The 19142-nt window shown below is 37.9% G+C and overlaps 2 protein-coding genes across 3 annotated transcripts; both read right to left on the bottom strand.

The window, feature by feature from the left end:
* Nucleotides 1-9966: 9966 nt before the first annotated feature.
* Nucleotides 9967-11220, bottom strand: LOC144713670 (uncharacterized). Its single transcript, XM_078588326.1, has 3 exons — nt 10937-11220; nt 10782-10828; nt 9967-10615 (listed from the first exon to the last, which is right to left on the bottom strand). Exons 1-3 carry the CDS (start codon nt 11081-11083, stop codon nt 10219-10221), a joined length of 591 nt encoding a protein of 196 aa, XP_078444452.1. The 5' UTR covers nt 11084-11220; the 3' UTR covers nt 9967-10218.
* Nucleotides 11221-13297: 2077 nt separating this feature from the next.
* LOC144713941 (uncharacterized) lies at nt 13298-14514 on the bottom strand. 2 transcript variants are annotated; one of them, XM_078588684.1, is made up of 3 exons: nt 14170-14514; nt 14000-14040; nt 13298-13835 (listed from the first exon to the last, which is right to left on the bottom strand). In XM_078588684.1, exons 1-3 carry the CDS (start codon nt 14362-14364, stop codon nt 13403-13405), a joined length of 669 nt encoding a protein of 222 aa, XP_078444810.1. In that variant the 5' UTR covers nt 14365-14514; the 3' UTR covers nt 13298-13402. The 2 variants fall into 2 exon arrangements, with proteins under 2 accessions (XP_078444810.1, XP_078444811.1); XM_078588685.1 differs by having other exon boundaries at nt 14188-14508.
* Nucleotides 14515-19142: the final 4628 nt, after the last annotated feature.

The following is a 19142-nucleotide window of genomic DNA, read 5'->3' as shown; positions in this document are numbered from 1 at the left end:
TGTGATTCCATCCTTTTTAGGGTGCGGGGGACTGCATCGTGTGAAAAAATTGTTTTGAGTTATAAAATATGAGTGGGAGATTAGTGTTCTCCACCCCAATCTAACTGAAAGTAGTTAATACTATTAGAATTTCTTTTTTAATCACTTTTAAGACTTGATAAACCTGGGTAGTACATCATTTTTGTCTTTCTAGATGATGAAGCCAGGTGTATTTATAAAAACCTCAGCAGTATAACATATATGCAAAACTAGAAGGTGATTGAATGGGTAAATGTCCCCACAAGTCAGAATGAATTATTTTAGCAGTTTTATTAGAACTATGAAGTGTAAAGTTAAAATCAATTTCATGAAATTTGGAGATGCTAAACGATTCACACAATTATTGTCTGTTAAAATGAGTAATGGGGATACCAAAGTTTGTAATGACTTGTAATGTTTGAAACTATGGATGCTGAGTTCTTGTAAGACCTATATAAGATGAAGTTCATTTTCCAACATAAGTGACAGGGTTGGAAGGAAAAGGCTCCAAGTGATAGAGTTCACACTAAATTGTATGTTGAGGGAGGGTTAAATTGGTTTTGTTGTCATTCATCAGATAATAGGAATAAGGAATTTCAAACCAAAAATAACTATCTAGAGTTCAATTGTGAATTGATAGTAATTTTTAATTATTCAGGCAACATAAACGACATCTTTAGGATAAAAATGTATAAGGTTAATCTTTATGATAATCATGTATAAATTTTTAAAAGACCACCATTACACAGCTGAAGATGGTCAATTCCCTGGTAATTCCTTGGTAAGCTTGAAATGCTTTGGTCTGGAGTTAAATGGTGAAAATTTAACAAGAAAGTTTTTAAAAGGTAGCCAATTAAAACTTTTCCTGAAAGAAAACCACCACCACATACACGTTTTTTAATTACATCTTAGAATGGATCATACTTGGCACATAGGCTGGAAACTGATGGTTCTGCCTCTTGCTTGACCCACAACTCTCATGATAATCCCTTGTCTGATGGTGTTCTCGTCGTTGATAGAATATCTGAGATTGTTGACCATAGATTTGGAAATTATATTCCAGTATAGGAAAGTTATTCAGATTCATATCTTTTTAATAGGCCAAATACACATCATGTCATGTGAGGCTTATCACAGTATCTCCAAATGCCATTATGTGTTTTAATGCACCAAGGAACTTGCGTACTCTATCCCAAGGCATTTAGGAATGTGAAGATCACAGAGGCTTATCCAATTTTTTGTCAATATGACTCAAGAGATTCCACAACTGATCTGAGCAACTAAAATTAGTCATCTCTAGACATCATATAGTTTATCATACAATGGAATTTTGTGGAGTTTGATGACTCTTCCTTTATTATATCCAAGAAAATGTATTTTTCAGATTATCCCACTCGTACTTAGATGTCTTAGCCTTACCAATGCATGGGATGATTGATTAATGCAGAGTCTGATGAAGGAAAATGAAAACCTGTTTTGAAATATTCTACCAAGTCTTGAATATTATATGTTTCATTGTGATTCTGCAAGATGTACAAGAAGATAAATTTCTTCCACATTTTTAATCAGATCATACACATTCAGAAAACATAATTGAGCTTCTAAAAAAATTAATAGCATTTAATCTTTAGCTTAAGAGACATAATCATTCCCAAATGAAAATTCAAGAGGACTTTTTCAGCAGTGTCCATGATTGCCTTGATGAATTTGGGGAAGAGATTTCTCCAGACTTCTTGATTAAAATTTCTGATACATTTAAACAAATCCAAATATTTCAAGAAGAACCCAGAATATATAGTGACAGAGAGAGGGTAAAAGGACAGCGGTATACATGGGTTCATATTTATGTTAATAATATACTAGTTAATAACATATACTTCCTAAATTGATGATAGCCAGCACAAGATTTTCTCAATGGTCCCCTCTACATGTGATCCAAACTGTCTATCTTTTCCTATCTAATATTGAATACTACCCATCTATCTTTCCAATATTGAATCATGTCAAGTAGCCTTCTTGAGGAGTATAGGGTACTTATCCATTGATTACTAGTCTACTCTTATAAGAAATAGTATTGCTCAAATAAGAGGTCTAAGTTAGAGTTTAAATCTAAAATAGTTACATCATTCTAGATCTAAACAATTTATCTTTAGATGCTGGACTTACTTCATTGAAATTAATGGATTTGGCCCCCAGAAAGAAACTGACATATGAGCTCCTTCATCTTTGATCCTTTGTAGATTTTTATATAAATGTTTATGAATAAAATTCATGCTATTTCTGAGGTTCATTTCAGTTTATATTTTGATCATTATCCTTCCAGAATAGACAATCATTATAAGTCTTAATATATGTATGAGACACAAATATGTATGAAAGTTGTAATAAAATACTATGGTATAACATTCAGCCCATTTAATTGGTTTAGCTCTATGCATTAAGATGATTGCGATAAATTAAATTAGTATATTATTACTTTTATATGCATATCATCTATGTGAATTTAAAGCTTAAGGCAGTCACAAATGGAATGGGCTCAAGAGGATTAAGCTACCTCTTGCCTCGATATAGGGGTCTCATACTTGGAAGACAGTTTTTGTTGACCATCAGAGCTTCTCCCATGTATACCATGTTTCTACAATTCAAGTATGATTTTGATTTAATGATCAAATCACTTGTTTTTTGCATTATGCCATTCATTTTCCTGGAAATCTTATGTTTTTGACTTTCCATTTCCATAATAATACCATATTAATTAATATATATATATATATATATATATATATATATATTAAAGCAGTTTTCCAAATCAGACACCTTTATAAAGAGCAACCATCTTTTGTGCTTCTCATTCAATCTAGTTTCAATTTTGTGTCAAAATCATGATGGATCTCGTTGATTTAAATTTTTAGTTTTCTTTCTTTACCATTGTATTTATTTAACTTTATAACTAGATTATTAATATGTACTTAGATTAAAAAAATATATCCAATTATCTTAATTAATTAATAAAAAATTGGTTATAATTTTAAGAAAAATTTTACTTAATCTATTATATGTAAATAAATTCATATCTCAAATGATGTTTTATTGGTGTGTTGCTTCTTTGGAAAAATTCTCCACAAACATTCATTCGTCCATCAGAAAAAGATAATTTAATATTTAGGGAAATCGAATTTATATTGGGCAACCCATATGATTGATTTTTAATTGTTGGTCTCCCATGCGTGTGTCTAAAAAAATAGGAAGCCAACATCTTCATTGGTGATCATTTTAAAACTAGTAGAAACATTGAGGCATGAATAAAACCCTAAGAGTGGTGTGTAGGCCATGAAACTAAATGAATGAAAAACATTATGGACTCAACCTTTGGGCTTCAGAGTTCATGATGACTATGTAAGAGAGAGGGCTTCACATCAAAAAATATGTAAGAAAATACTAAAGATTCAACACCATTGAACTTAAGTCAATGTATTGATATTAATGAATTTACCCAATGAAGTCCACATACATCTTGTTCAAACCATGCAGTGGGTCAACCCATGACTATTCCATGGTCAACATCTTTCCAAGCCATGATAAACAAATGGAAATCATGTTTAGTTAGTTTAAGATGAGTTGGGAGCTCACAATCATACATGCACATATCACCTATCCTTATGGTTTGACATGACGTAGCTGACTTTGCATACAAGTTCAACAGGTTAAAATACATACTTTGACCCCAAATTGGTGTGATCCACCTCATACATGATGTCTAACACAATCCAATATTTTCACATTGATTCAAACTTGTCAGACTAGTAAAACACATTGAAAAATACAGTGTTTCTCTTTTCGAGTCAACCCTAAGTCATTAAGATAAATATTTTCTGCAAAATATTTTGGGTCAAATTTATAATTTATCTTTCAATGAAGGTTTCTCATAATTTATGTAGGAATCTTAAAAAAATTATTTCAGAATTATATGAAGAGCTAAATCATAGGTAGAGAGTCTGGAATCATAACTTGATATATGCATGATCATCTCAGATCCATAATGCATGAATCAATGGAATATTTTATATTAATTAATATAGATCAAATCAAAGAATCAATAAAAAAAATTTAATTGAATTAAGCTTTTGAAAGTTATTGATTTGAGATTTTTTTGAGGAGTATTAAACCAAGTTAGTGTTGCACATTAAACAAAGCTCTATAGCCATGTGATTATTTTTATCTTTATGATTTGTTATGTTCCAATTTTTTATGCTTTGTGTGTACAGTGAGATGTTCTTCAGAAATTTGATAAAGGCTCTCACGTTGTCTGAGTCTAGTAAGAAAAAAAAAATGGTAAGAATTTTATGGCAGAGTTACAACAAAGCAAAAGATGTGGATTTAAAGTTGCTGTCCACCTTTCAATAAAAGGAAAGTCCCTTCCCATGTTTTCCACTGCCGTGGATGAAATTGGACATCTCCTTAAGCTCTCAAGGTTCAAGGATTGGAACCTTCAAAGATAAGAAACAAGTGAATTAAAGAATCTCCCATTACAAAGAACACCGCTCACTACTTCCATTGTGCGAGGTTGTCAAGAGAAGGAAGAAATGAGGAGGTTATTTCTTCTCTGTACACCAATTTTTTTCCCTATTTTGTGAGTTTGATCATTAAGAAATCAGATTCTTTTATTAGGTACACAACTCCTAACCCATATTTTCTAAATACTGATAGGTTTGAGAAGAAATTTTTTGGATTTGAGCGGGGGGCAGAACATCAGCAATAAATTGCAAGGGAGTGATCAATTGAGAGAATTTAATGTTAGAAGAGTTAAAAAAAGAGAAAAAATAAATTCCATTTGACAGAAGAGATCACATGCGAAAGATGTATTGTGGGAAGATTAGGGCATTGATTTTGAGAAAGAATAAATTTGTGGGTTGATTTTAGGAATATTTTGAGAAGTTATTTCGAAAGTAATATACTCTTAATTGAACCTTGTGTGAGAAGATTTTTGATCGATTTACCATTTTTTAGACTTTAGAAAGGAACCCTAGAGGGTTCATAATGATTCTACAGCGTGGGAGCTCTCTCGATTGAAATTGATGAATGAAGAAGATATACATAAATAAAATTCAATGAAGAGATTTCAAGACTTTGTTATATCATATTGTGTGATTTTTTAGCAAGATATGAGATGGAGAAAATATATGTGGCCTGACACACATCTTGTTCCATGTTCATTAATACAATGTATTCATTATAGTGCACAAGTGATGCATATGATGAGGTCCATGAATACATGATACAACTTAGTGAATTAATATTTGATCACAATATGGATATCACTATTCCTTAAATAGTGTGTTCTAAATATTCCTATTTGAAGGATACTTGATAAAGGCATCAAAGTATACAGATAGAATAAAACTATATAATCTCATTAATAAGATAATTATGATTGGTCCCCTTGGCATTAATGTGAACACCCCAAGAATAAATACTAGGTGCTCTTCACTAGACAGGGTTTTTTTAATTAAAAAATTTGAATCCTAGAATGGTATTATACCTGACTATCAATCAAGTTGATTCATGTCAAGGTTGTGTAACTGGTCCTTAGTCGTGAGACACTAAACATGTCTTGTGGACGGACAATTGTACTCTAACGATGACCTATGACTTGCTAATCATGAATTATAAGCAATCTTAATTTGGGTGTACAAAGATGTTCACAAAGACAATCCAGTGGTCAGGACAGGATCATCCTCCCTTGGTATAAGAGGATACAACTAAAGGAAGATGATACAAATGAAGTCCTTAGCCTAGGCAATGGAATATCATCGATGCAAGATGATGCAATGAGTTCTTCAATGATTTCTGAATGCATTAGTAGTAACTTAGATGATCGATTAGGGTTTGATAGTTGACCATTCGCTAGATCGCCCTAAAATTGTCAAGTGGATGAGGGACTACACATTAGCCGATGACAGGCACGTTCAATGAGTGAGTCCATACACACTTCATTGTATCTTGTAGAGCACAAGGTGTAGCTTGGCACTTCACGGGCTGGAGACTCGACCTATTGATTGTGTTCAATCCATACGTCATTAATTAATCGTTATGATGATATTGTTAATTAATTTTGTTTGTCAATACAGGTCATTCGGCTACTAGAGTCATTAATTAGATGGATACATAGGCCTAGAGGGTCACCTGCAAATGTCTTATAGACATCAATAGATATACTTAAAGTTTGGGATATTATTTAATAAAAAAGACCCATTGAGTCTAACTAGAGGAAGGCCCTCAAAAAAATTCACCCAGCCCGAAATCTTTTAGGGTCCTTTCCTTTCTTCCTTCTCTCTTCTCCCCTTGGCTCCTCTCCATTCCTGATGTGATTTGGGTGATGTAACAATCACAGTAGAGTGTGAAAGAGGCTCCTCATTCTGAAGGAGGAAATTCCATTTTCCAGGGATCATTTGGATACATCTAGAGGCTGCACAATGAAGCAACACAACTTGTCTCACTTGAGGATCCAATAAAGCATTAATCTGATTTGTGCTCTAGGGATTTTATCATTCATTTTCTATATCCCATTTTGATTATGTTCCACATCTTCACTTGCAGGAATCCCTTTGTTTCATCCAGATCAAAGCCATATAACTCAATAATCAGTTACTATGTAATTTAATACTTTTTCAAGATACTTTTTATAAAGACTTCAGACACGGTCAACTACCAGACATCTTAATTTAATAAATAATATATATTTAATATAATATCATCTTGCTTAATATATACCGCTCAAACTTTCTGTTTTCTTCCATATGGGATGAAAGGATTTGGAGTTTAACATTAAACTCCAAATCATGTTATCCCTTATGGAAGAAAACAAAAGTATTGTGCTGTATATATTAAACTAGCTGCTACATAGCTTTAAAAGCTATTTCTAACCCGTGGCCTAGTAATTCCTCGACGCTGGCCCATGTAGTCGATGACTAAATTATACTTTCAACAACCTTCTACGTTGGATATCGAAATCCGATATCCAATTCCGATATCCAATATCATCATCGTCCTCGAGAGACAGAGGAGGATGACAACATCGAGATGAATACCGGTATCGGATATCGGTACTGGAGCAATCAATATCCGACATCCAGATATCGGAAAAAATGGATACCAAAAATTTGATTTTTGGTATCCAGCAAGGCATCCTTCCCTATACAGTAATCTGATATAGGTATTGGGATGGGGAATCCCTAGTTGAGACATACATAGAATTATCTGGATATAATATCACTATATGATCCTACATATAAAACATGTATGACCGATCGTATGGTAAATAATTTCCATATACTAAGGATTATAGTGGGCGCCAATTAGAGAAAGAGTTAACTAAATTGATCCGTATGAATTTTTAAATGGTATAAGAGCTAAATGTTTATTTGGTTGATTCGTGTCTTGGATGTATAAGTTGGCATTGACATGAGACACCAGGATATATTAAGGTTAATATATGATATGTTATTGGTTGAATATGACTATCATTGTTAATATTAAGGTTAATATATGATATATTAAGGTTAATATATGATATCTTAAGGTTAATATATGTTAAACCATGATTTATTAACATGATTAAACTAAACCTTAATATAATTCTTCACATTTTACATGCAATCTGGATAATTTGGAGAAGTTGAGAAGAGAGATAAAAATACTTTGCTTTGAACATCACCGCAATCTAGATGTTGAACTGAAATTATAATTTTCCTATTGGTCATTTGATTTCTTACTTGAACATCTCCAATACTCTCAGGCATGAAGTGCATGTACGTACCCTTGAAGAATTTTCATTAGTAAAATCATTGTACTTCATTCACGAACACATTAAAATGCATAATATTTTGGTCTAGCACGTTTCTAATCAAAATCAAAATCTTAGATTCCCAGATCCTTTTGAAAGTCCCTTTGAAAATATTTTTTGCTCAATATTTATATTCACTCTCCCTCTAAATACAAACATTTGTTTTTTGAAATATATTTTCCCTCCCAACTTTGCGCTATTTAAACTTTTGTATGCGGGTTCACTCAAAGATTTTCAGATACAAAAGTCCTTCCTCTCCACAGATTGATTGGACCTAACCCCCCCCCCCCCCCCACCTGTGGCTGCTCTATGCCCAACACTGCACACACCTCTGCCAACCATCAGGGGTACGTAATTTAGAATTAAAATACATAAAACATTCTAATAAAAATCAGTACAATATAGGTCTACTACATTTCAGAAAATAATAAAAATTTTATAAGGTCTATAAGTTTCTAAAAGTCTTTAAAAAGCACCTTAAATATTTATTTCTCTTTAAACTTTTGGAAATATTTTTAAATAAAAATTCAAATCAGCATTATTTTGGATAAGTCCCTCTCTGATGGTTAACCCATTTCTCATCTGATATGCTTATAAATGGATGAGCATAACTCCTTAAATATAATGGGATATGGCAAAATCCTAAGATCACATTTAAGTCTCACAAATCAATCCACTTTTGGCTTCTAACTTATATGATGATAAATATGGTTTTTAAATTAAAATGTAGGAAAATAAAAAGGTATTGTCGATTTTTTGACATATTTGCTACAATTTTGAGATGCCCTGGTACCTTAAGGATGCATTTGTCTGGCTGAAATTAGGTATTTGGCTGATGATCAAGGATACAGGGAAGATAATTTGAGATAAATTAAATATAAATGCTACTTTTATGTCTATTATTTAAATGTCAAGTTATAGAAGGTAAAGTTTTAATGGGAATCTCTGAGATTACCCATGAATTAATCGCTCTCCTAAATATATCAAACAATCACGTTATGACATACAATTTATGTTCATTTGTTTGTGAAAATTGTGCATTCGGGGAGAGACTCCTAGGCATCAAATCTGGTTGGGGATATCATTTCTGAATACATGCGGAAATCAGCCCATAAGAGGAACAAGAATATGGGTAGAATATATCAAAATTTATTCATGGTCTGATTTTCCAAGGGCATAAACTAGACAAAAAAAACCAATTGAATTTTCAACACCCCAGATAAATCTGTGAACTGCACCCGGCATGAGCTTTGAGAAATATACGGCCTCAACTTAAGCTTAGGCAAAAGTCACTCTCGGAAAGAAGAGGGACATACACTGAACTTGGGGATTCCCAAATTTTATGTGAAGATCAGTTACTTCCACGTCTCCTGCTTCTTTAGAAAGGCGAGATAGTCAACGTGTCAAGAGAGCATGGATGTGCACGCTGACTAATCTTTCGGTGGCTAATATGTAGCCAACAGAAAGACACCAGAGTGAGCCCCATCGTCTACATCGAACGGTGGGGGAGAAGCAGAGCCGTCAATAGTCTCTGTTAATCTAATGGCCATGCCAATGACAAGTGGCCAAAGGAGAGTTCCCCCCTTGCGTCATCTTTACCAGAGTAAAGTCTGAGCACGCAGAAGGCGTTGTACTAAAACCCAAAGACATGTGGTGCACCGAGAAAGGCCCTACGAGGGTGCTCCGATAGGCATTTCCTCGGAAATGAGTAAATGTTGCGGACAATGCAATGAAAGCTAGAGAAAGAATCAAAGTACGGGGTACAGAAAGAAAGAGAGAGAGCAGAAGAAGAGAGTTTACAAAGACAGGGAGAGAAAGAGCAATGAAAGATAGCGGAGGAAGAGAATAAAACCGAAAGGAGAGAGGAAAAGTAAGATGAAAAGTGTGCGGGTGAGGCGATGGGGAAAGGTGAGAGGAGACCAAGATAAAGAGTGAGACTGAATGAGGGATAGAGGAAAGAGATGGATTGAGAAAGAGAATGAAAGAGAGAGAGTGGAGAAAGAGAAACCTGGGGAGGACATGGAGAGCGATAAGGAGAGGAGAATGGAAGTAGACGAGCAAGAAAGAATGTCCTCCACTCGCTAATCGTCGCAGGAACGCTAACCGATAATAATTTGCCACAACTTCGAACCATACATTACAATGAGACGACCCCCCGCTCGAACAAGAACAACGATAGAGATAATTAACTAGAGAGCGAGCTACAAAGTAGAGAGAGAAGAAAGCTAACCTAATCCCCACGTCATACCAATCAAGGGAAGGTTGTTGCACCAGCAATAGAGACTATTCTACCCAACCATGGCGGGTGCAACCCCCCAGCGAACGAAACTACTCGAAGAAAGAAAAACTCCCCAAACTCACCCAACCCGCGAAGTCGCCGCCACGGCCAAGACGGCAGCGGTGGTGGAGCGCTCGGGCTGGTGCAACAAGCTACTGATAGAGCGAGCCTTCACCATTCCAATCTTCTTCTTCGTCGTCTTCTTCTTATTGCTTTTCTTGCCGGTGTCAGAGTCCTCCTTGACGGGCTCCTTCTTGCACCGGACGCTGTTCACGCTCCGGATTCGCCCTTTGCGGAGGTGGTGCTCGCACAGAGAGTAGCCAACGAGGGTCTGCTGGCAGCAGCGCCACCCGCGACCGTTCACGCGGCTGCACCGGGAACCATCCATCAGCACCGCCGGGCTCCGCCGCTTCTTCCCCTTTCCCCCGGACGGGCCCTCTCCTCTCTTCCTCTTCTCCGAGGCTTCTGCACCGATCCTGCCAAACCCGATTCCATCAATAAATCCCAACCCGACTTCGGCAGATTCTACCCTTTCTCTCTCTAAGCTGCGGGTGCAAGGAAAGCGCGGGGAGGCCATGCATACTTGTCTTTCTACGGGGAAAATAGTCTCGAGAGAGAGAGAGAGGGAAGGACCGAGCTCACCTCTTTAAAGGGTCCTCGTCCTTGGCCTCGGCCTCGCGCTTCGGCGACTGAAAAGGAACGAAGTCGCGAGGGTGGTCAGATCCGCCGCATCCTAAATCCGCGGCGAGGGAAGGGGGAAACGAGAAGAAACGAAATACTCGATCCGTCTTTCTTACCTCGCCGTCGTTTTTCTGGGTCGTCGCCGGCGGAGCGATGGCGGGCTTGCCTTCTTCTGTCGCTAGCCCGGCGGACAGAGCCGGCGGAGAGGGAAATGGCGAATCTGAAGCAGAGAGGCTGAGCTGCGGCCTCTTTCTGATCCTCATCAGCGGCGGCGCTTGCGAGAGTGCGAAGCTGAGAGCGTCGAAGGAAGGGAAAGAGGACAGACGAGGGATGAGGAGAAAGCGAGGATTTTTAGCCAGAGATGGGCTGAGTGCAACCTCTCTCTCTCTCTTTAACGATCTACAGTTTTATCTCTCCGCCCCGCTGTTCAAAGGCCAGGACTGCTGGGGATGACGATTTTTTTAAGCTCGTTGAATTTGCAGATTTACCCTCCGAGAGAGAGAGAGCCTCCCCGGTGCAACTCAGCTCTCTTTCACGTGCGGAAAGAGGGTGGGAGAGGAGTGAAGCACGTGTGCACAGCCTGGCCTTCTTGGTCTAGCGTACAATAATATCAGATCTTATACGCCTTGCATTCATAGAGTCCAGTGGTAGGGATAGTTTGATACAGCCAACAGTGGGATTATAAGGAGTGGGTAATTGGGTTTAAAGAGTTTGGATGGGGGATCTGTCCACAAACGTAATCCTGATCGATTAACTGTCCGAAAAATAAAAGACTCTGCTAATGATTTTGCATGGCCGCTTAACCTCAACTTGCTATTCCCCTCCTTAGCTCTTCTGCCTTATGTTAAGTCTACCTCATCCTCAACTTTATAATATGAATCATGTTCTGCACTAGCAAAATATAAAAAATCAGCAGGATAAACAAAGGTAATAACTTTGATTGATTTTATTAAGGTTAGTCTAAAATACAAAACGTTAAAGCAAAATGTACATTTCCAGGACTCAAATGGACACGTATAAAATCTATTATAACATGTTTTCACTATCTAGGGGTAGTTTAGTAAATTAGGGTGAAAAAATACATGAAAACATCTCAAAATTTCATACAATCATAGATGAATTAAGATATAGATGCAGAAATGGAGAAACAGAGAGACAGAGATAGATAGGGATGAAGGCAGCGAACGAGAGAGATCCTAACAAATTGTTCCTTGCCTCATCAATAAATATACATGTTCGATTTAGATAACCCTATTGTTTCAAACAATATATTATACAATCCAACCTCTAAAACAAGTAGATTGTGACAACAAAATCTAATGATAACATGACTTAGGCATCACTATTTACATTTTTGTGTAATAAATATATATCCTTTTTTTTCCAGTAACTCGAAGAACATTCTGATATCAGTTTCATCCAGTCTCATGATCTGTCGAGAAATTTAAGATCAATATTATTTACTGTTGTTATACGTAAAGTTATATGTTTTCCTTTTTATTATTAGTATTGGTACTCTTATCGTTTGCGTCTGAACGATACCGTTATCCCATGACTATTCCAGACACAGATACCATTTCAGCATTGTATATTGTGCTTTTGATATCAGTTGAATTCAGCGTCATGAAATGAAGAGAAATGGTATATCACTGTTATTAAATACGGTTATCCTTAACGTCACATCGATACCCAAATTGATATAGGACATACGTCAGACTGACGATATGACAGTATCTGATAACAGACATCAGATACAGATACCATTCGTAAGATCCAAAATGGTGCTTCCAGGTAACGTTCAAAACTAATATCTGGTCAAATGAGAGAACCATAGAGGGCCCCTTCATCTAAACCTGTCTGGCCCAGAAATCCCCTAGACAAATCGAAAAAGGTCCAAGGGTGGAGAGAAGCAGAGCCGTCAATAGTTTCGGTTAATCTAATGGCCATGTCAATGACAAGTGGCCAACAAAGAGTTCACCCCATGGCGTCATCTTTACCAGCGTAAAGCCTGAACACGCAGGAGGTGTTGCACTAAAACACAAAGACGCGTTGTCCACCAAAAATGGCCTTATGTGGATGCTCCGTTAGGCGTCGGCCCGGAAATTAGTAAATAACGTGATAAACCCAGAGGAAGCACAAGACAAACAAAATAATGTACCGGTTGGAGAAGTAAAGGGGGAAGCGGAGCGGATGATGGGCCAGAAAATAGGTGGAGAGATAGATATAAACAGAGAAAGAATAGAGAGCCGGGACGAAAGGAAGAGATAACGATATAGGTAAAAGAGAGAGAGAGAGAGATTTAGGAGAAGATAGCGAGTAAAGGAAGAGAGATACGAAGAACTGAAATAAAGAGAGACGGAGAGAAGAAGAGGGAAGAAAAGGCAGACAGAGGGAGCAAGCGAGCCGGGTAGAGAGAGAGAGAGAGAGAGAGAGAGAGAGAGAGAGCGAGGAAGGCTGAGAGGTGGGGAGAGGCTGTCTCATTGGCAAATGGCGATTAAAAATTTGCTGTCCATCCACGACCAGCGCAATCAGTAAGCGATAGAAACAACTTAAAACTCTTGCAACCCCTGTTGGCCGGCGGCTCAACGCGTGCAGATGTATCGCGCCTCGCCCCCGCAGCCGCCGGAAGTCGCCGCCACGGCCGAGACGGCAGCGGTGGTGGAGAGCTCGGACTGGTGCAACAAGCTGCTGATGGAGCGAGCCTTCACCATTCCAATCTTCTTCTTCTTCGTCGTCTTCTTCTTATTGCCATTCTTGACGGGGTCAGAGTCCTCCTCCTTGACGGGCTCCTTCTTGCACCGGACGCTGTTCACGCTCCGGATTCGCCCTTTGCCGAGGTGGTGCTCGCACAGAGAGTAGCCGACGAGGGTCTGCTGGCAGCAGCGCCAGCCCCGCCCGTTCACGCGGCTGCACCGCGAGCCCTCCATCAGCACCGCCGGGCTCCGCCGCTTCTTCCCCTTTTCCCCGGACGGGCCCTCTCCTCTCTTCCTCTTCTCCGAGGCTTCTGCACCCATCCTGCCAAACCCGATTCCAACAATAAGTCCAAACTCGACAGCGGCAGATTCTACCCTTTCTCTCTCTATGCTGCGGGTGCAAGGAAAGCGTGGGGAGGGCATGCATACTTGCCTCTCTGCGGGGAAAATAGACTGGAGAGTGAGAGAGGGAAGGACGGTGCTCACCTCTTTAGGGGGTCCTCGTCCTCGGCCTCGCGCTTCGGCGCCTGAAAATGAAGGGGTTCGCGAGGGTGGTCAGATCCGCCCCATTACAAACCCGAGGCGGAGAGAAGGGGGAGAGGGGAGACGAAAAGAGGGTAGAAGAAGGGAGGAAACCGACAGGGAGCCGAAATTACTCGATCCGTCTTCCTCACCTTGCCGTCGTCCATTTCCTGGGCCATCGCTGGCGGAGCGATACCGAGCTGGCTTTCTTTGGACGCTGGCCCGCGGGACTGAGCTGGCAGCGCCGCCGCCGCTCCGGCGGCCGGCGAAGGGGGAAACGGCGAGCCCGGAGCCACGATGTGGAGCTGCGGCCTCTTTCTAATCCTCATGAGCGGCGGCGCTTACAAGAGTGTGAAGCTGCGAGCGTCGAAGAGGGGAAGAGGACGGGCGAGAGATGAGGAGAAAGAGAGGATTTTTAGCCAGAGAAGGGGTGAGTGCAACCTCTCTCCATCTACCCTTTTATCTTTCCGCAATCCCCGTTTCTTCAAAGGCGACTCTCCGAAGCGCGATTTCATTTTAACGCTGTGGAAATTGCGGATTTAGCGTTTGTGGTGTAGCGAGAGATAGCCAACTCTAAGTTAACGCTGTGGAAATTGATGGGGATTTACTGTTTTTGGTGTGGTGAGAGAGTCCCGGCCCCAGAGTGCAACTCTCTGGCTGTCACGTGAGGGAGGGGGAGAGAGAATACAGCTGCAAGTGCACACGGCGTGGCCGTCGCGGCCTATGAGGTGTAATAATTCTTCTATTGATTATAACACTAAAAAGAGTTTGGCATAGGCAAAACGAAGACGTGCAAATTGTTCAGTGACTGAACAATGAGTTGCATTCCACTTCTTCATGTTATTTTTCATGTCTGCCATATTTTGCTTCGTATTTTTCATGTCCGTCTTACTTCTTCATAGATGGATAATGTGTAGATCAATATTTTAATTTGTACTCTTTAGGTCCAGGGCTTTAAAAGAATCCTACAGAGTTCTTTAAAATTACGACAAAGATTATAAATAGAGGAGGGCACCTATTTTTGATACCCATCCGCGCTATTATTCAGTGCGCTCCCCTCGCTTCTCTTACTCTCCCCAATTCCTACTACCAATGTGAGACTCAATGGTGAGCAAATTTAGTAAGATTTATAGCTGTACAGGTCAAGGGAAGAAGGACATATAGTTCTTTGATGATTGCCTGAACACATCTTGTCTTGGGTTCTATGGCCTTGAACTGAATGAAAAAAAATCATTCCTATAAACGGAAAACTTGAAACGGGATCAAATCAGCATCGATAAAATAATGAATCAAACCACCTTGGCACAAATCACATTCATAATGTATTCGATCCTCAGGTGACATGAGTTGAAGTGCTCACATGTGCAGCCTCTAGATGTACCCAAGTCATTGTTGTTACATCCAATCCATCCTTCACCTTGACGAGCTTCGTTCATGCTCCTTAGTCATCATTACACTGTCTAGATTGCTATGGAAATGGAGAGGAGCTATCGGAAGAAGGGAAAAGGAAGGAAAGTGCTATGAACACTCCTGGCATGGGTGAATTTTGTTCACGACCTTCTCCTATTTATACGAAGTTATACTTTTTCATAAAAACCTATAAACTTTAAGTATATCTTCCGACTTCCAAAAGACTTTTTGCATGTGACCCTCCAAGCGCATGTATTAGTTTTCTTAATGACTCTAGTGGCACAATAACATTTATTGGCATTCTTAATTTAGTAAATGTATTATCATCTAGATTAATTAATGATGAATTGAGCCATTCAAGGAACTCATTTGTCTTTGGTTATCATGTAGCTATAGTCCCTCTTCCACTTGATGCTCCTAGTACTACTTAGGGTCTGGTCAACTCCCAAAACATAATCAAGCATCTGAATCAGTACTAATGCATTTCAAAAATCATCTTAGACTTATTCTCCAATATTCTATTATGTTGACCAAGGACTTCATCCCATCATCTTCCTTGGGCTGTCTCCTCTTATACCAAGGATGGAGTATTCCATCTTGACCACTCAAGAGTCTTTATTACCTTCTTAATGAATCTGGACAAAGACTGTTTAGAGTTCCATGATTGGGAACCCATAGGTCTTAGTCAAAAGTAGAATCACATGTCCACAAATATGTCTTTGGTGTCTCAAGTCTAAGGACCACTGACACAAGCTTACTATGAATCAACTGGATTCATAGTATGGTATAATATCATTTAGGAATTAGTGAAATCTTTCTCCGAAATAACACCTATTATTTATCCTTAGTGTTTCCACACTAATGGTTATGATACCGTCCATAAGCATCATAAGAGTGAGACCAGATAGTGTTATTTTATCCAGGCACTTCTACGCATTTCTTGAATATCATTAAAATATGAATATTTAGTGCACATGCATACGGACTAGTAATCTCCTTATTAAGATGTCATCATAATTCACTACGCCCCATCATGTGTTAATGAACTTCATTATAAATATCCCATGTGCACTATGATGAATAAGTTTGAACATGAACTTGATATGGAATGTGTGATTTACTTGCCAGACACATATATTTTCATCACCAACCCCCCCCCCCCCCCCCAAATTTTTTTTGAAAAAAAATTCAAATATATTCTGCAATTGGGATGGGAATCATGTGATTTCAAAAACTCCTGTTATAAGTTTTGTATTCTCTCAATTCTAGATGTGGGTATATAAGATAGGCTACGTCCCACAGAAAAAACACCCAATCATGATATCAAACTCGGAAGTAAAAAACCCATGAGGATTAGATATATGTTTTTGAATCCCAATTGGCTAAGATATCTAGTAGACTCAAGCAATAATATGAAAATTTAGAGGTTTCTAGACGGGTGCACTTCAGAGAATAATATTACCTTCTTGGAGAAGATGGTGCATTAGGTTGACATGCATCTAAAACCCTTTGTGTGTTCGGCATAAGCCAAATTGAAAGATTCCAGGCTAAGGACAACATGAGCATGAGCCTCCTTTGAATTTTGAAGATTTTGAGTTGAAGTCAACTTAAACAACTGGGATGTTCTTGATATACTGGCACTGAACATGCTAAAAAACCAGTATTGGATGAGGATTGGAAACCTATAAAGACTTTTCAAGAATAGTGCAACACCTCAAGATGCTGATCTACCTCACTTGCCAATCAAAGGTGATAACAGCATATGAAGCCATCATTATCATCAAAGCAATAACGATACGTTCAGATAGTTTCATGTGAGATACAATAGATGTTATCTTATTTCAGGCCAGTAGTGTCATCTTGACACAACAACAGACATCATTTTACAATCCATTCGAACATGTAAGCATCAATGCTCACTCACCATTAGGCCTTTGCTATTGGCTCATTTTTTTAATCCCTTCGTCAAGCTGTGTTTAGTTGATTGCCACTATTGGAATGAAATGTTATCTAATGTGAAGAATTTTTTTACATGCTCATGGTGTCATCTTTGATTGGAGCATGGTTGGGACAGTTTCTTAAGGATTTTTTGTCTGGTTTGGACAACTAAATCCATATTTAATGACACACTTCACAGATTATTCTTTGAGAGCAAGCAGATGGACACCGATTATCTCAGATACAAGCTAGATGTGTACATCAGTTGACCTCATATCAAATGGAGAGAGCCATTGTAATGGTGGAAGATAACAAGGGTTTCAAAGGATTTTGTGTCATTCTTGGCAAGAAGCGAGCCCTGAAAGGGATTCTGCTCTACTAGTCATCTTGTCACATATTGCGAGTGATCCAAGTTGACATTAAAGAGGTGAAACACCTAATGACATTAAACTCCAATAATCAAGTCCAGGATAACATAAAATATGATACAATCACAAGGATGAAGATAGTGAAGTGAACCCTAGGGCTGATTAGGTTGAACGTCTTTTTGCATAAAGCTTATGCACCATTTGCTCGCTATTTGCTTTATTCTTCATAAAAAACTCTAATTAGAAATTCATGTCTACATTATTTGTATAAAGCTTTATAATATGTTATCAATATCTATTAGAAATTTTTGTGTAATATCTTGTGGTTATAATTTATATAAAATATTCATTATTATCTAAACAGTGGTGGATGTCAATATTTTTAAATGTCATATAAAACTTGTAAAGCTATTATCAAATAATTCATTTATTGATATTCTTAAAATTTATAAGACAATCATTCTTAACAATTAAGTTTTGGACGTCAATAATTGTAGATTTGATTGAAAACTTGTAAAAATTATTGTCTATGTAATATCATGGTATAACATATTTCTCAATAAAATTTTAATTGGAATAAAATATTTATTGCTTTTTGTGGAGTGATGGATGTCAAAATTCTAAATTTAATCTCAAACTGATAAAGCAGTAATAAAATAAGTCACTTCTGAGTGATATCTGGTGCTTATAAAATATTTAATAAAATTTTGATATGTATAGAATGTTTATTATTCTGTAAAAACTTATGGATGTGAATAATTCTAAAGGTAATTTCACAAGTTGAAAACTATGAAATAAAGACTCATGTGTACGTGATATCTGATGCTTATAAAATTTTTTCCATACGTAGAAAAAATTCATCAGTTTAGTTTAAAATTTGATTCAGTCTCACTTTGAATATCAACTTTTCACCTAATTCTGATTTTTTTTGCATGTGCAATGTATTTTTTACAAAAAAATTTACAATAGACCAAGTAGAGTATTTTGTGCAATCAACTTTCAAAACTTTGTGCAAACAAATTCACCGTGTGACCACCTCAAGAAAAAGAGATATATGAGGGCAAGTATACTAGATTATAGTAAAGTAAATTTGACAAAATGGACCTTATGTTTTAGGTATATCATTCCATAGTATAGTTATCAAATTATGCTTCCAGATTTAAGAATTGGGTAGCTCAGAGATTTTGAGGAAAAATAGAAGAGGAGGCTTGAAGAAAAGTGATAAGATGCTTGGAGGGTATGGAGAAGAGGACATACATGTACCTTAAATGGTGGAGGAGAAACCTCATCTTCTTGTGCCAAGAGATCACAACAGATAGACTTGAGGAGAAGAAAGCAAGGTGCCTATACATAAACAATGATCACATTGTAAGCTCTTAAATAATTTAAAA

This window comes from Wolffia australiana, chromosome 16, assembly GCF_029677425.1.
Source record: "Wolffia australiana isolate 7733 chromosome 16, ASM2967742v1".
NCBI lineage: Eukaryota > Viridiplantae > Streptophyta > Magnoliopsida > Alismatales > Araceae > Wolffia > Wolffia australiana.
Note: the sequence above shows the minus strand (reverse complement) of the source record. Positions and strands in the feature narration are given on the sequence as shown.